The following is an 18573-nucleotide window of genomic DNA, read 5'->3' on the forward strand; positions in this document are numbered from 1 at the left end:
CTACACACACACACACACACACACACACACACACACACACACACACACATAATCTCACCAGAGGAGGCTCCTTCTTCCCAAATATAGCAATCTGTGCAGTTTGTTGAAGCCTGCCAACAGTCTTAGCCCGCAGAGCCAGGGGGATGTCCACAGCACTGTGGGGCTGAATGACCCCTCGTGGGTGGGCACTGGAGTAGAGCAGAGAAGGGTACTCCTCATACTCCTGAAGAGAGGGACCACAAACACAGTGTTAGAGAAATGCCTGAAGCACTGAAACACCCACACAGTAAGTGGCCTGATAAACTTGTCTGTCAAAGACAATAGAATGGCCCCTTGGCAGTGATCAAGGGATGCCAAGCATCGAGCAAAGACAAATGGATGGTGGAGAGACCAGCAAGTCAGAGACACTGAAACATTATAAAAAAACAGTAACACTTKAAATCTAACCTGGAACAGAAGGCCATAGCATGCAGGCAGGTCACTGTCATTAGTAAGCTTCACTGACTGCTCGTAAGGGTAACTCAGGAAACATCTCTGGAACTGTAGTACTGGGGTATCCAGAAGAACATTTGGTATGACACACCTACGGACACAGACATTTACCCAAGCTTAATACACCACTCACCTTTTAGGTTACACACATATTGGCCTGCACAGTAGAATAATTATCCCTATGTGCTTACAGCTCTACATTGATGTGTTTAGGTTATGAAGTAGTTTTCTATAAGGGGTCTCTGACATTGAAATGAATGAAAGGACTATTAATCATCTGCTCTGAATGAGGAGTTCCCCCCCTGATCATAAATCAGGACATTATTGTAGCTAAGAGGTGTGTTTTGACCCTGGATCTAGACCTCTAACCTGGCATTGATGGGTAGGGCCAGCACATCCTCCCCAACCCCTTGTACGTCCACTACTAGAGCCAGACTGTAGCGCTGAACACTGTTGGAGCACAGGGTCACCTACAGATGGAGGTACACAGCAGACATACTGGTTAAACAGTCAAACATAACCATGACATAACCATGGCACCTCTACTGTGCTTGTTTGGCAAATCAGYGTTCTCCCCAAAGAATGTAAGAGAGGCGCTGCTCCACCTTGTGGACTGGCTGCACCACTATGTCAACAAAAAAAAGTACTTATGTGTTATCATATAAGACCACTTTTTTCTCTAGATGGCAGGAAATGGCAGTTACAGGTGTTCATAAACTTCCGCCCTCTGGGCCTTCCCCCGGCCGTACTCAGCAGCACCACCTTCTTCAAAAATCTGGGGGAGAACCCTGCAAATATATTTACAGTTTACACTACTTTTTTAATTTGCAATAATTTGCAATCATGTTCCTTTTGTTTTTTCTTTACACTTCTTGACATATATTACTATATTACATACAGTAGAACCCTACTAAGCTACTTTCATCAGAGAAAGTAGAGTAGACTGCATGGTCAAAAGTGCCTGTATATGGGGAGAAACAGTTATCTCTGCACCATCCATCCATGAGTAACTTCCTATACTTTGAAAGGTTAGCCAGGGCCCATTTCCTGGTCTAGGTGATGAAGATTATCTCCCTCCAGCACATTTGACTTCCCCTGACCTCTTCTACATACATTATTCTGGTCTTGTAAGAGATCTCATTAGAGCCCCGGAGTGCCACTGTGCTGTCACTAGGCTGGAGAGCAGAGCAGCGTGCTGCATACAGCCAAAGGGAGGGCGGCAGACAGGAGACACCCTATACAAAGCACCGTAGACAGCTGCACAGATTCCCTGATATGCCCACTGCAGGGCTGCTGACAGCTAAAAGTGATGGGAAAAGACCAAACAGTCTCCCATTGATAGGAAAAGACCAGCGTATGACACTCAGTAACCAGAGGCAGCCAGAGCAGGCTGATGTAATAATCAGAGCTCTGCAGAGCCACAAGGAGAAAGGCAGCTTCCCCAGGCATTTATCTGCAACAGATTTTTTTTTTTTCAACTTCTCCACAGGATGATTACAATTACGCTCTGCCCCCCTCYGGGGCTATCATTGATTAAATCCGTTTCGATTAGGGGTAATTAATCGAATGATTAGTTTATTCTAAATCTCAAATGAAAAACCTACAGCATACACTTTAGCACTAATTGGAAAGCTAGCTGACTCAGCATGACCCAACAGCACCACAATTAATAACATAATTAAATGGTACTCTTCTACAGTGAGTACATAAGCACATTTTCATTGGAATAATGTTTGATTACTTTCTGGTAATGCTCCCTGCTCCTCTAACACACCTGGATGTCAACCAGTCCCTGAGGACGCACGGTTCCTGAGTTGGGTGTCAGGGTGAACTCAATGGGCCGGTCTGGTACAGTACTGGAGCTCCACTCTGTCCTACTCAGGTCTGACACCTGGGAGACACTGGTGATGCTGGAAGGGCCACTGCCATCCCCTGGAACCCTCAGCCCAAAGTTGATAGGAACCAGAGAAGTATTGTTCAGACTGCAGGTCAGTGTGTGAGGGAAACCTGGAGGAAAGGAAGGATAAGGAATGAAACACAGAGCAAGCAATGTTACAGTTCTAAGGGTTAGTGCAGAGATAATTCCAAACACTGTTATTTGATAMACAGCTGCAATGCCACAGGGCAACTCATAATCAAGACTTTGATTTATCTGTAAGGTTTTAAAATGTATGGTTTGTGTGGGGAAAATGGCCACACAAATAACCACTGAGATTAAAAAAGTGTCATAGCATACTTAAATATTATCTGTCTGCGAAGACCTTTGCTGTTATTGATCACAAGAAAAATGTGCATTCTACCGTGGCTGATAGTGTATTAGTCTCATTCTACAGTAAGCCATTTGTAAGCCATGCACATGCATGATGCATTGCAGGCAGAGTATTGAGTGGACCATAAAAATGTAGYAGAGATAGGCCTGCTCAAAATAAATCCAATGCCAATCAACTTGGACAATTTTTGGAAGGGTCAAATAGTGAGTAAGACCTAGTTTAGGAGATCCAAAATGACAACTTTGCAGTGAAGAGTGGGAGTAAATGTGTGCAGTAATTGTTGCAAGAAGGTATAGTGTGCCAATACTGTTTGTATGGGACTATTACTGCAAAACAATACACATTGCCAATTATAAACTGGGTGGTTAGAGCCCTGAATGCTGATTGGCTGAAAGCCGTAGTATATCAGACCATATACCACGAGCATGACAAAACCTTTATTTTTACAGCTCTAATTACGTTGGTAACCAGTTTATAATAGCAATAACGCACCTCGAGGGTTTGTGATATATGGCCAATATAACACAGTTAAGGGCTGTGTCCTAGCACTCCGCGTTGCGTCGTGTGTAAGAACAGCCCTTAGCCGTGGTATATTGGCCATCTACCACACCCCCTCGGGCCTTATTGCTTAATTATACACTGAGTGTACAAAACAGTATAACGCTTTTGACACCTTTWAGAGTCCATAACTGACGAATTGAAGCTGTTCTGAGGGCAAAAGGAGGTGCAACTCAATATTAGGAAGGTGTTCCTAATGTTTTGTACACTCAGTGTATATTGTGGGCTACATCTATTTCGTAGACTTGCAGTAATGGTTGTTTATTTGCGTCTGTCATTCATTGTTATGCTTGTGCTTTATACTGTAAATACAAAGCAGTAGGTATTATCAGTGTGTCTCAAATGCACTGTTTGATAAATCTGCCCCCAAGCCTAACACAAGCATCTAGCGTGAGTAACAGGCATCATCAATGAGGATTAATGAAAAACAAACCATAGCTTAACTCACCAAAGGACACATCCCCAAAGTTGAGCTCTGAAACGCTGAAGTGAAAAGTGGGGCCTATTACGCAACCCCTACAAGAGATAAAAGAGACAGGAAATAGAGAATAAATTTGTGCTGACCAGCAAGCATGAAGGTCACTGGGCAATGCATAATAATTACACTGGGTTGGGCAAGTATAGAGCAACTGAAGAAAAAAACAAGATCAGTCAATTTCTTGGATGACAGCGTGGAAGGGTAATTCTGTAATTTAAACACAACGTTAAGGGAGTCATTTACTCAAACCTAGAGTATAAAAATGTGCTAATCAAACATGTAAGTCAGGGATAGCAAGTATTCAAGCATTCAGGAGACGAAGCATTCGGTGGATTAATGTAGGTCATTTGTTTCAGAAAAGTAGTTTTAGAAAAGTATTGCTGGGTCATTCTCACGAAACTGTCATTTTTCATGAAATTTCCTCTTGGATCACTGAGATTAGGATCTGTAGTAATTTATTTAATAATTATTATTATTATGTTTTTTGATCAGATATGATGTATTTTACCACAATTTCCACAAATACCGTAACAATGCAAAAATTCTCATTACCACAACAGTTTTCAAAGTCTAATGAAAAGACCTAAGTTAAACATAACTCTGAAAATAAAAATATTTACAAATAAATTATTAACATTTATTTTGTAATTTATCTCATTACCTTAAACACATAACCTTTTTAGAATATTTTTTTGTCATAATCACTTGTGTATGCATGTTATTTATGAATTTTATTTATGCACACATATTTGGATAAAGAACAAAAATCACACTATCCGATTAAGCCAAAATTGCTAAATTAAAGTTGKATTTTTCTTAATATTTCCTAAATATTGGTGCATTACGGTAATGATAAGCAGGTTTCGGAGATGAGACTACATGTTTTGATAATGAGTGTTGCATAGTTTAGCAAAATTTTACTGATCTCTATCAGAGATTCAGTAAGCCAACAAATCATCAAAGTGTGCCATTTGTTAATCCCAAATGACTTGCATAATACTAAAATCASTGATCTTAATGCAATTTACTAAAATACCCCTTATTTCAGTATAAGTCATGTAAGTACATGCACGTACAGTATTTTCAAAAGTCAAAAGTAGACTAAAACGTAACAAAAAAAATATCCAAGGTCTTTACAGGTAATATTGGTGTATCAGTACGTGGATATTTATGGTTGTAAGGAATTTTATATATATTTCTGGATTAAATGGGTTCCTATGGGCAAAAAGCATAACACAATATGCCTATAAAGTACCTACTGTAAATACGTGAGATATGGYCCAACATTTTTCTTGGGATATCAAACAACAACAGTATTTTTAGGCTCCCGAGTGGAGCAGCAGTCTAAGGCACTGCATCTCAGTGCTAGAGGCATTAATACAGACCCTGGTTCAATCCTGGGTTGTATCACAACCGGCTGTGATCGGGGCCCGCCATAGGGCGATGCACAATAGGCCCAGCGTTGTCTGGGTTAGGGGAGGGTTTGGCCGGGGTAGGCCGTCATAGTAAAATAAGAATTTGTTCTTAACTGACTTGCCTAGTTAAATAAATTCAAATTAAAAATACACTGAGTGTACAAAACATTAGGAATGCCTGCTCTTTCCATGACCTAGACTGACCAGGTGAAAGCTATGATCCCTTACTGATGTCACTTGTTAACTCCACTTCAATCAGTGTAGATAAAGGGGAGGAGACAGGTTAAAGAATGATTTTTAAGCCTTGAGACAATTGATACATTGATTGTGTATGTGTGCCATTCAGGGGGTGAATGGGCAAGATAATATTTAAGTGGCTTTGAAAGGGGTATGGTAGTAGGTGCCAGGCGCACTGGTTTGAGTGTGCCAAAAACTGCAACGCTGCTGGGTTTTTCACAGTCGTTGCTGCTGGGTTTTTCACACTCAACAGTTTCCTGTGTGTATCAAGAATGGTCCACCACCCAAAGAACATCCAGCCAACTCGACACAACTGTGGGAAGCATTGGAGTCAACATGGGCCAGCATCCCTGTAGAACACTTTTGTAGAGTCCATGCCCCGACAAATTGAGGCTGTTCTGAGGGTAAAAGGGAGTGCAACTCAATATTAGGTAGGTGTTCCTAATGTTTGTACACTCAGTGTACTTAAGTGTGAAAACAGGTACACATGTCACAATGGGGGATATCCTCCTTTAAGTAGTGGGGTTACTATTCGCTGAAACACAAATTGCAGATTGTGGCTTAAAGTAAGTTAAATGGGGTTTATACATCCCATATTTCTTGACAAACCCTACTTAGTCAAATAACTTGTTTTATAAAAAACCTATACAATAGGTATAAGTGGTCCTAGTAAATAAATAAAGTTACCAGCACAGCGCACCCATTGACTATACATTACAATTAGCATATAATCAATACAGAAATGAAGGTTCTCATTACCAAAACGGACCTAAAAATGACGCGGTAATGAGAGGACCTTAGCTTAATCTGCAAGTAATAGGAGACAGCTGTAATGAGTGAGCAAGCAATTGACCACATCACTAAGCCCATTCATACTCTCCATGTTGGTAAGGTAATGGTTCTCTGACTTTTTCCCAATTTGAGCTTTTTAGACATTTTGGTCATGAGAAAGCACAGTGGGGTAAAGGGGGTGTTTGAGAATAAGAACATCATTTTGAAGGCATTTAAGCAAATAAATTAACTGAACTTGTGCTCATCTAAGGACTACTCCTTTAGGTATTCTAGAGTGTAAATTATTTCCCTATAACACATGGTATATTTGGACAGTAGAATTCAATGGCTATAGTTAATTCTTACACGTTCTGTGTTTGAGCWGCTTTTGAAAGCAAAAGTCGAATTGAAAACGTTATTGGCATTGTTGAATTCGATTTTCATCGTGGCAAGCTAGGACTGATGGTTTGGTAAACCAAGTGTGTTTGTTTGGTTACCTTAGCAACTACTGTAGCTATCTAGTAAACTTGCTAGCTACTTCAGTGGATGTTGAACACATTTCTACCGGCAAACGGCAAATGTGTTCAATTATAGCCATTGTAAAAAAGGGATAATCAACTCGGGGCTATAAGCGTTCTATGGAAAATAATGATCCGTGGAAGGTCAATTCTACTCCACTAGCGTGTCGTGGAACACACCTTCCACGTCATTAATGYTGTTTCATAGAATGCATAACAGCTCGTTTATTATCCGTTACATATGTTTTGTTTTATTCAAATAAGTTATGTAAAATTGTATAAAATGATCCGAGAATTTAATCCGGACAAATTTCGGTAATGAGAATTTGGCGTGAAGATTTTCTAAATTCTGGCGAAAATGTCAAATCTACTTAAAATTAGACAATTTGCCAAACACTAGACATCTTAGTCTTTAGAATGATAGGTGATTTTTGCAGATGCTTCATGGTTTTGTAACTCAATTTGCTACAGACATGTTTAAAACTGGTTTCATGAGAATCACCCAGCTGCTGGGGTATGGGGTGATATATGTCTGGACATGCTCGCCAATGCTTTATCTACCACAGTGGTGATGTACTGTACAGACCCTAACAAGACAATGATGGAGAGGTTGAGGACTGTGCTGGGATGGATGAAAGGGGTGATAGGGCAAGTGTTACCTAAACGTGAGGCTGATAGGCTGTGGGTTTCGCCCCACAGTGAAGATGAACTCCTCAGAGAAGACCCCCAGGGTGCTGGAGGAGAAGCAGACCTCCATGGCTTGGCAGGCCCCAGGGGGAACCATCCCCTCAGTAGGGCTGAAGGAGAAACACTGGCCAAACCCTGAGCTGGGAGGCACCAGCTTGAAGGTGGCCTCGATGAGCCCATTATTAGACAGAAGCACCTGAGAAGAAAGTGCATGGATGGATAGTGGAGTCAAATCAGGTTTAAACAGGGAGAGGGGACATTTGTAGGGAAAACCAAACTATGTAAATGTAGAATTTGATTAACCAAGCACTGTTTTCTGTGTGTTCATATTCTCACTTTTGTATTTAGCCTAATCAGAATTCATGTGTATTGTGACTGCAGTGTATATTCCATGGTCTTATCTATACTTGTTTGCTGGCTTTGGAAAGCTAGCAATACGCTAACAATGCATGATCCAACAGTCTTGTTCTGTGGGAACCAGTTTCACAGGGCTTTACAGCAAGGCTGCCATGAATGCCCTAAAAACAAAAGGGGCTGACTGGGTAGGCATACCTTAAATAATTATAATTATTTAAAGAGAGCCTGCCATGTGCTGTTCTATTATAAGACTAACAGTTATAACAATTATACTTAAATTACTCAATTACTCAAAAGTTTGGGTATCTGCAGACTACCAGCAGCAATAATGTGATGTATTTTGATGTGAGACACATCTTATTACAGGGGATAATCACAGTGCTGTTACTTCTAGTACATCTCTATTTCCTGTCTAACTCTTCTGCACCTCCAACAGCTGGGACCTTGCACATTATGAGTCTCATTTGTTGGGAGGGCTGATAATCTGGAACAAAGGTGTAAAACAAAACTCTGTAACTCTCATTCAGTGTAAGTGTAGAAAGATTTGTGTCTTAGCTTTGTTTAATATTGTTAGTACATCTCCTAACTAAGGTTAAGTACCTCATAGCTGTGTTTGGAGCCAATAAAGATGGTACCCATGTCAAGGAGGTCYAAGTTGAATTGTAATTTGGGGCCTAACCCCTCCCCCTTTATCCGTAGAGGTAGGCGAGACTCACGGCCTAATGTGGATAACGAAGAGCACAAAGGCAGAGAATACAAAGACGGAATTAAATAAACAAACTGAATATATGTAAACAAATGAGCATGAATCAAGCACATCTGCAGAACACAGGTGTGTAATGAAAACATCTAGACATACTGTACATACATACTTTGCCCTTTAGGCAAAAATCAACTCTCTATGACTTGTGTTATTGAGGTCACCACCTGCCCATGAAACTCTGTCAGTCATGGAAATTAATGGAAATCTGACCTCCGGGCACCGGAAATATAGATGGATACCAAATGCAAATCAACCAACAACTGCTTTGTCAGTATGAGAGGATAGAATTATAATTGTGAACTAACACATGTTTTTTGCCTTATGGCTTGTAGGCTATATGATTAGACTATAATACCAGAAAACACTTTTCACAAAATGCATAAATAGAATACATTTTCAGGCCTTGTCACTTTTGATCAAATCCAAGGTGGGGCTTTCTCATCAATGCACCATTTTATTTCTGTTCATCATACTTCTGTTTGTAACATCAAACACAACTTAGCTAATACTGTAGTAAATCCATGAGCCCTCTCTCTGATCTAATGACATCAAACTTCACCTGTGATGTCGCAATAGACCGTCTGTTGATAAATCTTTGCCTCCTGTGGTTTGAAAATTATGTTGACCTCTGAGGTGGTGTTTGGCCAAATGTCCCCCTCCTGCAGGTAACACAAAGGCAACAGAGGAGGCAACTTTAAACAATGTGCATCTTACAGTAGCAACACGATAACTGAAATCCTGCTGGAGGAGAAAGTGGTACAGTCCATCATGTGTCAAATGTGTCAAGACCGTGTAGAGTAGCTAAATTATATACTTTTGATATATATTTAAAAATGATATATCATAATACTTCCCCTTATACACTTGTGATTCTGCAAGAGCAAAGACAACTCAACACTGATGAAAGATATGTATAAAGCTTCTGTCCAAATGATAGTGTCTGTCAAATAGATAAAGTCATCAAGTGGAAAATAAAAGCAGCTGAGTGCTAATGAATGTAGTACTTATTAGTTAGAAAGACACTAATGCAATCATAATCAGCAGAGCTCTGGAGAGCAGAAGGAAAAGTTTGCCTAAGGGTAACGGTGGGGTTCTGGCCTCACTGTGCTGATGGAGCACAGCTCTTCAAGGTGCTTTACAGAATATTTGGGTGCAGAGTTTGTCCCTGGAAAGCAATGCTTTTTTGGATGCCTTGCTTATTTTGGGGGGGGGGGGTGGAGTTTGTTTTCCCCTCTGTTTTCCATCTCTCTGACAGTGAGGCATCAAGGTCAAATGATTGTGAGAGTTCCCTTAGGACCTAGTGTGCTTAACAGATGCCTAGGGCGAGTTGGGTTTCGTCAGGATGGATGAGAGAATGAGTGGCTGTCTCCCCAGGGGCATCTCAACCCATCGGTCAGACTCCGAGACAGCAGGTGAAATCAGGTTAGAGGCTAATTAGATCCACGTGGCCATGCCTCTGACTCAGCAGGCAGTCTCCCACAGTGTTTGGGAACACTGATACTTCTCACACACACAAGAACACATGGCCCCTCATAAGTGCATTTCCACAAACACAAATGGGGTTGAAGAATATGAAATTAAATATAGGAATATTCATGGGACTTCTATAGCTGCTGTGGAGCAGTGACTCACTGCTAGGTGGCAGAATTATAAGCAGAGKATTTTAAATGTGCTTTAAAGGCTGCGGTTTGTCTTCCACCACAGCTGAGTAATCCACAGAGCCAGATCTGTCACTGTCACCTGAGGCTGGAGCCAGGCAATGGAAAAACAAAGCCCTACGCTGCAGACACCACACTGGGTTATAGTGGTTGGTACAGAATACTAGTACAGGGTGTGGTATAATAAAGTGCATCCATTAATTTAGTGTATAAAATTTCCTTAGGCATTGCAATGCAAACCAATGATTATTGAGGATTTTGGCATGCAAGTTGGCATGGCTACTGCTGTATAAGAAAATATGATGATATTTGAGAAAACTGTGCCTTCAATGCACTGCACTTCGTGACTCGACACATACTGTAGGTTTACTAGAGGAAGAGGAGGATCACCAGGAGTGATTATATCATGTAATTCATCTTTTGTTTGACTGTGTGTGTGCACAAAGTCCCGTATGACAGGAAAATTGGACTCTACAGTGTATAACAAAACATTTGCTATCAGTACACAGTAAATGCCCCTCCCTCCACCCCCACTCTACATCACACACCAGAGGTTCCACTGTGATGTAGTTGTCTGAGAAGGACAGYCGTTCCMCCTTCAGCTGCCTGCGTCGGTCCTGGAAGGTGCGTGAGAGCAGGGAGAGACGGTCACGTAGAGTGGGGTCTGCATCACACTCTGTCAGGAACTGATCCATGTCATCCTCCTCCTCCCGCTGCAGTTCGGAACAGAACCTAGAGCAGAGCAGAGATACACAGAGAGAGCGAGAGTGGGGGATGAGGTGGGGGATGAGGACAGAGGAGCATCTGAACAGGCTACATAAAACAGCATTGATCTGGACTGATCCTCAAGCTTAACTGATGATCCATTAGCTAAGGGTCACTTCAGATGTTTGTTTACAGGAAATCAATGTRTGTTGATGTGTTGATCATGTTTATATTATGTACATCATGGAGATGAGCATGAACAGACATCCTACCTTAGCTTCTGCTGCTCTTCCTCCTCTTTAGTGGCCAGGCTCTTCCACTGGTAGTGGACTAGAGTATCACTCCTGTTCACTATGGAGACTGAACGTTGGTTGGCCATAGAGATGTAGGTCTTCTCCACTATGACAGAGTTCCTGTCCAGCCTCACATTCACGTCTGCAGACGCTCCATACAGACTGATGCCAATATCCTCCCCTTAAGAGAAACAACAAAGCCCAGACACAAACAGCAACTGAATTATTCAAGAGCACTGTAGCTGTCCAATATATTTATAGAAAGTCAAAAGTACATGTGGGTAGTTCTAAAATACATGCTTTTCTATACAGCCTATTATTTTTCAGGACTTTATGGCAAAGCCCCAAATGTGATGCTATAGGCTAGTCAGCGTGCTATTATTGGTCGGTGCTTCATAATTGGTCATGGAGATAGCGCTGTTGGATTAGCATGACATGTAGACTATACTGTCTGAGCCATCCACAACAATAACAGAGTCTCTCTGGGACCCAGTGACATTAGCACAAGTCACATGGTTCCCACCGGAGCAGCCAACAGAATGAAAAAAAGAATACAATGCAAAATCATTGCATAAATCAGCATGTGGAATATGTAAATACCTCTAGCTTTTTGTTTGGCTAGTTTGGTTACATTCAAAGCAGAGCTATGGTGCTTTAGCAGAGATCCTGACCTGACCCTAATGAGTGAACCGAGCAAAAATTTWACCCAAAATGAAATAGGCTGGTATTCAAATTGCATCCTGAGTTTTAAACAGGCAGTAAGCACCAGGCAGCCATCAAACTTCATTAAGCAAAAACATGGTTCATGCTAAATTCAGAGTAATACACCACAAGTAAACACAATGTGACGCTGTGGATCATTACCCAATAAGGTGTATTATTCTAACATTTCTTCCACAACGGTATAGTCGTACATTACATTATTCATATTTTCATCAAAACTTTTACAGAATGCTTAAATCAATTCAATCTGACCTCAGAAGACAGTCTAATATCCCAGTTGCTTTAACCGGCAGAATATCTATTTTTAAAATGAATATATTGCCACAGAATAATTTCTGTAGTTCTATGCTTCCCTTGTCTCCTCTTTCTGGCTATAGGGATAAAATCCATAGTGTGGTTTCAAAATGCATATGGTTATATATATGGCAAGGTAAGCGACCCTGGATAAAATTAACAAACTTACAATGAGGGAGAGATGTAGGAGGACTATTTGTACCAAACTTTAAATTGTATTTCCAGGAACTAGCATTTTGTCCCATCCTAATTTGCTTTAGACATGATTCTTCCACTCTATGGCTGAGTATAGAGATAAAAATGGTGTATCTTATTCCCCTGGAAGAGATGGTCTACACTGATACTGTATATCCCTGAAACAATGTAAACTACACTTTGGTCCTGTTATTGCTCACACAATTTTTATGTGGTGCAAAATTGAAAAACAATGTAACTGGGAATCAAAATGGCATGCCTTGCGATCTGGAGGGCAGCCTTTTCCATCCCCCCAGTGGTCCAAATTTGGAATCCTTACCCATGCCGATATCATGGACAGTAACGGTTTGAGAACATTCTAAGATTTGAAAGACACATACACATTAACAGGCAACTTCTTTTTTCTATATTTACAACTTAGGTCAGCTATGCTGGCATATGGATTCCCTTGGGAAACCCAACTACCAAACCATCCAGTGTTGGTATTTATAAATAAATTATCTGGGCTCCCAAAAGGACTGAGCTCTATAATATATAAACAACTTTTGGAAAGCTCATATTCTGAGCTAGCCATTAAAAAAGTATGGGCCACAGAACTAAGTGAATCTGAACAACCCTTTAACTGGAACAAAATATGGAAAAATATAACCTTGGCATCCCGTAAACCGAACCATCAACTTTGTTTTGTTAACAGACTGTAAAACCAAGGAAAAGTTTAGGATGAAATTGGCCCAAACTCCCAACTGTTCACTCTGTCCCCTAAATCAGATGGGCACATTCCTTCATATGATGTGGAAGTGCCCTGCAGCTAAAATGCTTACGGGACAAAGTAACAAAATTCATTACGAAGTGCAAATGTAAATATTCAATGCGTTGCATCTACAAAGTTAATTAACGATGATAGCTTCTTAAATCTCTCAATCAATCAGAGATGATTACTGCTGGCAGGCATAACTGCTGCAAAAAAAAGATGTTGGCCCTTAGAGGGCAATCGCCCCACTCTCTCCCAATTTGCCAGTAGATACAGTTACTATTAGAAGTTAAAAGGTTTGAATTATAGACAGCAAGAATTAATGCTAGGCAAGGAACAATTGAAGCCAGGACAAATACGCTTGACTTCGTAAAGAATAATCTCAGCTAAAGCCCAACACATACAAATAAACAATCCATGAAGCCCAGCACATACATACAAACAACATTTTTCAATTTTTTTTTCTTTCTTTTCTTTCAGGCCCACACTGTCACTGTGGTTTTCCTAGCTCTGATTSCACGAAAGCAAATGTGAGTAAATAATTCAGGAAGTGAAACATAAATAACAAGCAGTCTAAKCGTTTTCCAATACGTAGCTTGATACTGGGTAGCCTGTGTACCTTTAGCTAAAATTATACTCCTTGCCTCTCCTTGTCATTGCGAAATAGACTGGCCTTCCGGCAATCTTCAAATAACATTCTATCATTAATGAGTTCTAGGATATCAGAGTATGTGATCCTGATTCGATAACCTATCATCCAATCACAATGTTTATGCAAATACACTGTATATACACTACCGGTCAACAGTTTTATAACACCTACTCATTCAAGGGTTTTTCTTTATTTTTACTATTTTCTACATTGGAGAATAATAGTGAAGTCATCACAACTATGAAATAACACATATGGAATCATGTAGTAACCAAAAAAGTGTTAAACAAATCTCAATTGGGTTGAGGTGCATTCCAGGTGACTACCTCATGAAGTAGGTTGAGGGAATGCCAAGAGATTCTTCAAATAGCCAACTTTTCCTTGATGAAAGCTTTGCACACTCTTGGAATTCTCTCAACCAGCGGTAGTGAGGTAGTCACCTGGAATGCATTTCAGTTAACAGGTGTGCCTTCTAAAAAGTTAATTTGTGGAATTTCTTTCCTTCTTTAATGCGTTTGAGCCAATCAGTTGTGTTGTGACAAGGTGGGGGGGTATACAGAAGATAGCCCCATTTGGTAAAAGACCAAGTCCATATGGCAAGAACAGCTCAAATAAGCAAAGAAAAATTACAATCCATCATTACCTTAAGACATTAAGGTCAGTCAACACAGAACATTTCAAGAACTTTGAAAGTTGCAAATTAATGCAATGCAAATTAATTACTTAAAAATTATACAATGTGATTTTCTGGATTTTTCTTTTAGATTCCGTCTCTCACAGTTGAAGTGTACCTATGATAAAAATTACAGACCTCTACATGCGTTGTAAGTAGGAAAACCTGCAAAATCGGCAGTGTATCAAATACTTGTTCTCCCCACTGTATATATAGACGCTACAAGCTTGGAGCACCTGTATTTGTGGAGTTTCTCTCATTCTTCTATGCAGGACATCTCAAGCTGTCAGGTTGGATGGGGAGCACCGCTGCACAGCTATTTTCCGGTCTCTCAAGAAAAGTTTGATCAGGTTCAAGTCCGGGCTCTGCGCTGGGCCACTCAAGGAAATTCAGAGACTACTACTGCGTTGTCTTGGCTGTGTGCTTAGGGTCATTGTCCTGTTGGAAGGTGAACCTTCGCCCCAGTATGAGGTCCTGAGCGCTCTGGAGCAGGCTTTCATCAAGGATCTCACTTTACTTTGCTCCGTTCATCTTTCCCTCGATCCTTACCAGTCTCCCAGTCCCTGCCACTGAAAAATATCCCCACAGCATGATGTTGCTACAACCGTGCTTCACCGTAGGGATGGTGCCAGGTTTCCTCCAGATGTGACGCTTGGCAATCAAGCTAAAGAGTTCAATCTTGGTTGCATCAGACCAGAGAATATTTTTTTCTCATGGTCTGAGAGTCTTTAGGTGCCTTTTGGAAAACTCCAAGCGGGCTGTCATGTGCCTTTTACTGAGGAGTGGCTTCCGTCTGGCCACTCCACCATAAAAGCCTGATCGGTGTAGTGCTGCTGAGATGGTTGTCCTTCTGGAAGGTTCTCCCATCTCCACAGAGGAACTCTAGAGCTCTGTCAGAGTGACCATTGTGTTCTTGGTCACCACCCTGCAGTCTCTTTGGCAAATGACAGGAGTGGCAAGGAGTGTTAGCTAAAAAGACTGGTACCCAGGCTAGCCTGTTACTACAGTAGGCCTAAATCCAATGCTGGAAAACAGTCGGTCTCTATCAAATAAGTATGTATACAGTACTCAACCTCTTCAAAAGATTAGTCAAAGAAAGATAGATGCACTTAAACCTTTATATAGGCCTCCTGTAACTATACATCCTTTATTAGGGATGTGGATTAGGCTATACAGTACTGTACAATAATCACATTATAACAAAATCACTTCAAAGACCTTACTATAAAGGATTGGCTTGACAGTATGCCTCTTAAATAGGTGTTGCAGACAGAGTCAAAGTAAATAAATCTTCATCAAAGTAAAATGAAGTACAAAATCCAGGGAAATAAGCTTTTTCTTTAAGACATGAATGTCACAACCTCATAAATCTATCCACTTTTCCTTTTAGGTCTACCACAAGGTCTACTTGTGGAACACCCAAGTAGACCTATAACAGTGGTGTGACTGTGATATCTCGGTGAACGGCACTCTTTTGGGACCAAGGAACAAGCAAGGTGGGTGAGCATGCTCGCTAAGGTAGTTGCTGCCCAGTTAAAGTACCTAATGTTGTCTCAGGAGGAACCGTAGATGATTAGCAGCATCACCAAAGCAAAGATATACTTAAAACCAGCACATATTAATGACGACAAGCCTGTCATGTGCAATAAAGCTGTAAGATGTGTCCTATAAAAAAGAAAGAATAGAAAATAGGGGAAAATGGAGGGACCATAATTATCGCTGAGATCCTGATGCTATGACAACGGTTGATGGGCAAGAAAAATGTGCCTCTCTCCCCCACTGGTCGAGCCAATATCATGCTTTCATCATCTAATTTCCTCAAGAGATTCATTCTGCACAGCCATCAGTTTCCAGGCTACGCATAGGACATTTTAACCTCAGCCGATACTACTGTTGGAAGTTCTCCCTTTGATTGCCCATGCTGCATTTGACAGGAGCCTTGAGCCCTCAGTGAAAAGCTCTTGAAAAAATTCTGAAGATTCTGCTGAAGTGCTGCTGGTGAGGAGAGGGTGAGCAGAGCAAAGGGGTTAGGTTTATGGTTAGGGATACAATTAGGATTAGGGTTAGAATTATGGTTAGTGGTTAGGTTTAGGGTAAGGAGTTAGGGATTTGGCGTTAAGGATACTAAAACAGACGTGTGTGTGTGTGTGTGTATGTGTGCTCATGCGATTTCCTAAAAGACTGCGGATAGTCAAGGCAGAGGCAGAGTCTAGGGTAAACTCGCCAAGGAACTGTCTCTTTGCTCCTAAATACGACAGCAGCTTAAAGACTATAACTAATTCATTAATTTCAGTAGCAAAGGAAGCCTGTCTTAAACCCACTGATAGCATTTCTCACCAGAATTTACTTTGAGGGGTTTTTCTGTGTGAACATTGTTCCCCAATAGGCAGCAAAATTGGCCCAAGGGTGATTTTATTTGGCCCCTCAAGTAATTWAAAAAAAAWAAAAWTGTATTTTCGTTTAATTTAGGAAATCTGTTCGGAAGTATTCCAATGCATAAATAGAGAGGCATATGTGATCGTATCCCAATGTAATCAATGTTTGAAATTATTCTGTTTTTGTCAAATACTATATCTGTTTGCGTTCAATTTGCAGTGTATAAAATATTTATAACTATGTTCCGCCCTCCCGACCATCCACTCAAGGAAAAYCCGGACCACGGCTGAATGTAATTGGGGACCCCTGATCTAGCACATCAAGAACGAGAGAGAGTACGTAGCACTTCTTGTCTCCTGTCACGTAGAAGCCGAGTATCCAGGCAGGAGCAATGAAAGAAACCTGACATCTGTTTGCATTATTGTGTTAATTTTAGGAAATGACATAGCAGTGACTGGGGAGCTGGATTCATATATAGCTATATAGTTGTCATATTGAATCTCAGTATTAGCAGTCACACCCTTGAGCAAAGGAGCCTAATTTGTCATGCTTCGGCTACTATCCAATAAAATATACAATATGTAAATGTGTCCTTGTCACGATTCTCTAAAGTAGAACCCGGAAGCAGACCAGGACAAGGAGAGTAAGACGAAGGTGAGTATTTATTTACAAGTTTAAATGTAGTGATAGAAAAATCCAAGTAGCGGAGCGGGCAGCGGAGGTGAGTTGATGGAATTGAGTAAGCAGATCCAAGGAAGTAACTGAAGTCACCGACGACCAGGTAGGGATGGGATGAGTGTTCCGGGTGAATGATGTTCATGGCTAACGATCCGGCAGGGAATGGATGTCAGGTCAGAGCTTATGAAGTGGAGGGGTGATGATCAGGACCAGGTGTGCAGATAGCTGATGGGATACAGGTGCGGGTAATCAGAGATCTCCCAACTAGCTACGTCGCCCGGCAACCAGACAGGGTGCGTTCCAGGACACCGGAAAAACACTCCAGGACAGAACACAGGCAAAAACAGACTCAGGAAGCGGGATTCGTGACAGTACCCCCCCTCCGACGAACGCCACCGGGCGGACTACCCGGAGCGCCAGGGTGGAGGCGGTAGAAGTCACGAAGCAGGTCAGCATCAAGGATCTGACGCCGAGGAATCCAACTCCTCTCCTCTGGGCCATATCCTTCCCAATCCACGAGATACTGGAACCCTCGACCCCGCCGCCATTTCATTCTTTTTATCTTTTTGGGCCCCCAAAACGAACAAACTGATAGGATATGTGCAATGCGGATCTGAATATGCACTTGGGACGTATGCCCTTCCAGTGCCTGTACGGTTACCAACCTCCCTTGTTTCCTTCTCAGGAGAGGGATCTCTCGGTTCCCTCTGTCCAGCCCACATTCGTCGTTGCCACCGGACCTGGCATCGGGCCAGGAAGGCCCTCCTTAGAGTTTCTGACCAGGGATAGCTCATTCCTCTACGGACTGAGTCGAGGAAACTGTCACAGAGGTCATTGGTCCGTTTGTGGTGGAGAGAATCATTAATCCTGTTGTGGTCCGACTCAAGTTGCCTGCTACGCTAAGAGTACACCCCACCTTCATGTCTCCTGCCTCAAGCCGGTTCTCCTCAGTCCTCTGTTGCCCCCTCCTCCTCGGATGATCGGAGGTGGTCCTGCCTACACGGTGCGCCACATCATTGGACTCCAGAC

At 41.6% G+C, this 18573-nt stretch overlaps 1 protein-coding gene across 1 annotated transcript in view; it reads right to left on the minus strand.

Moving 5' to 3' along the window:
* hydin (HYDIN axonemal central pair apparatus protein) overlaps positions 1–18573 on the minus strand; it is a 73975-nt gene that overhangs the window by 38235 nt on the left and 17167 nt on the right. Inside the window, exons 8-17 of the mRNA XM_023972079.2 lie at positions 11182–11383; positions 10753–10936; positions 9106–9205; positions 8384–8502; positions 7399–7622; positions 3769–3836; positions 2267–2499; positions 862–962; positions 448–583; positions 59–223 (exon numbers count right to left, since the gene is read on the minus strand). Of these exons, the coding sequence (XP_023827847.2) occupies positions 59–223; positions 448–583; positions 862–962; positions 2267–2499; positions 3769–3836; positions 7399–7622; positions 8384–8502; positions 9106–9205; positions 10753–10936; positions 11182–11383 (1532 nt within the window). The remainder of the gene's footprint in view (positions 1–58; positions 224–447; positions 584–861; positions 963–2266; positions 2500–3768; positions 3837–7398; positions 7623–8383; positions 8503–9105; positions 9206–10752; positions 10937–11181; positions 11384–18573) is intronic.

This window comes from Salvelinus sp. IW2-2015, linkage group LG26 (assembly GCF_002910315.2).
Source record: "Salvelinus sp. IW2-2015 linkage group LG26, ASM291031v2, whole genome shotgun sequence".
In the NCBI taxonomy this organism is placed as follows: Eukaryota; Metazoa; Chordata; class Actinopteri; order Salmoniformes; family Salmonidae; genus Salvelinus; species Salvelinus sp. IW2-2015.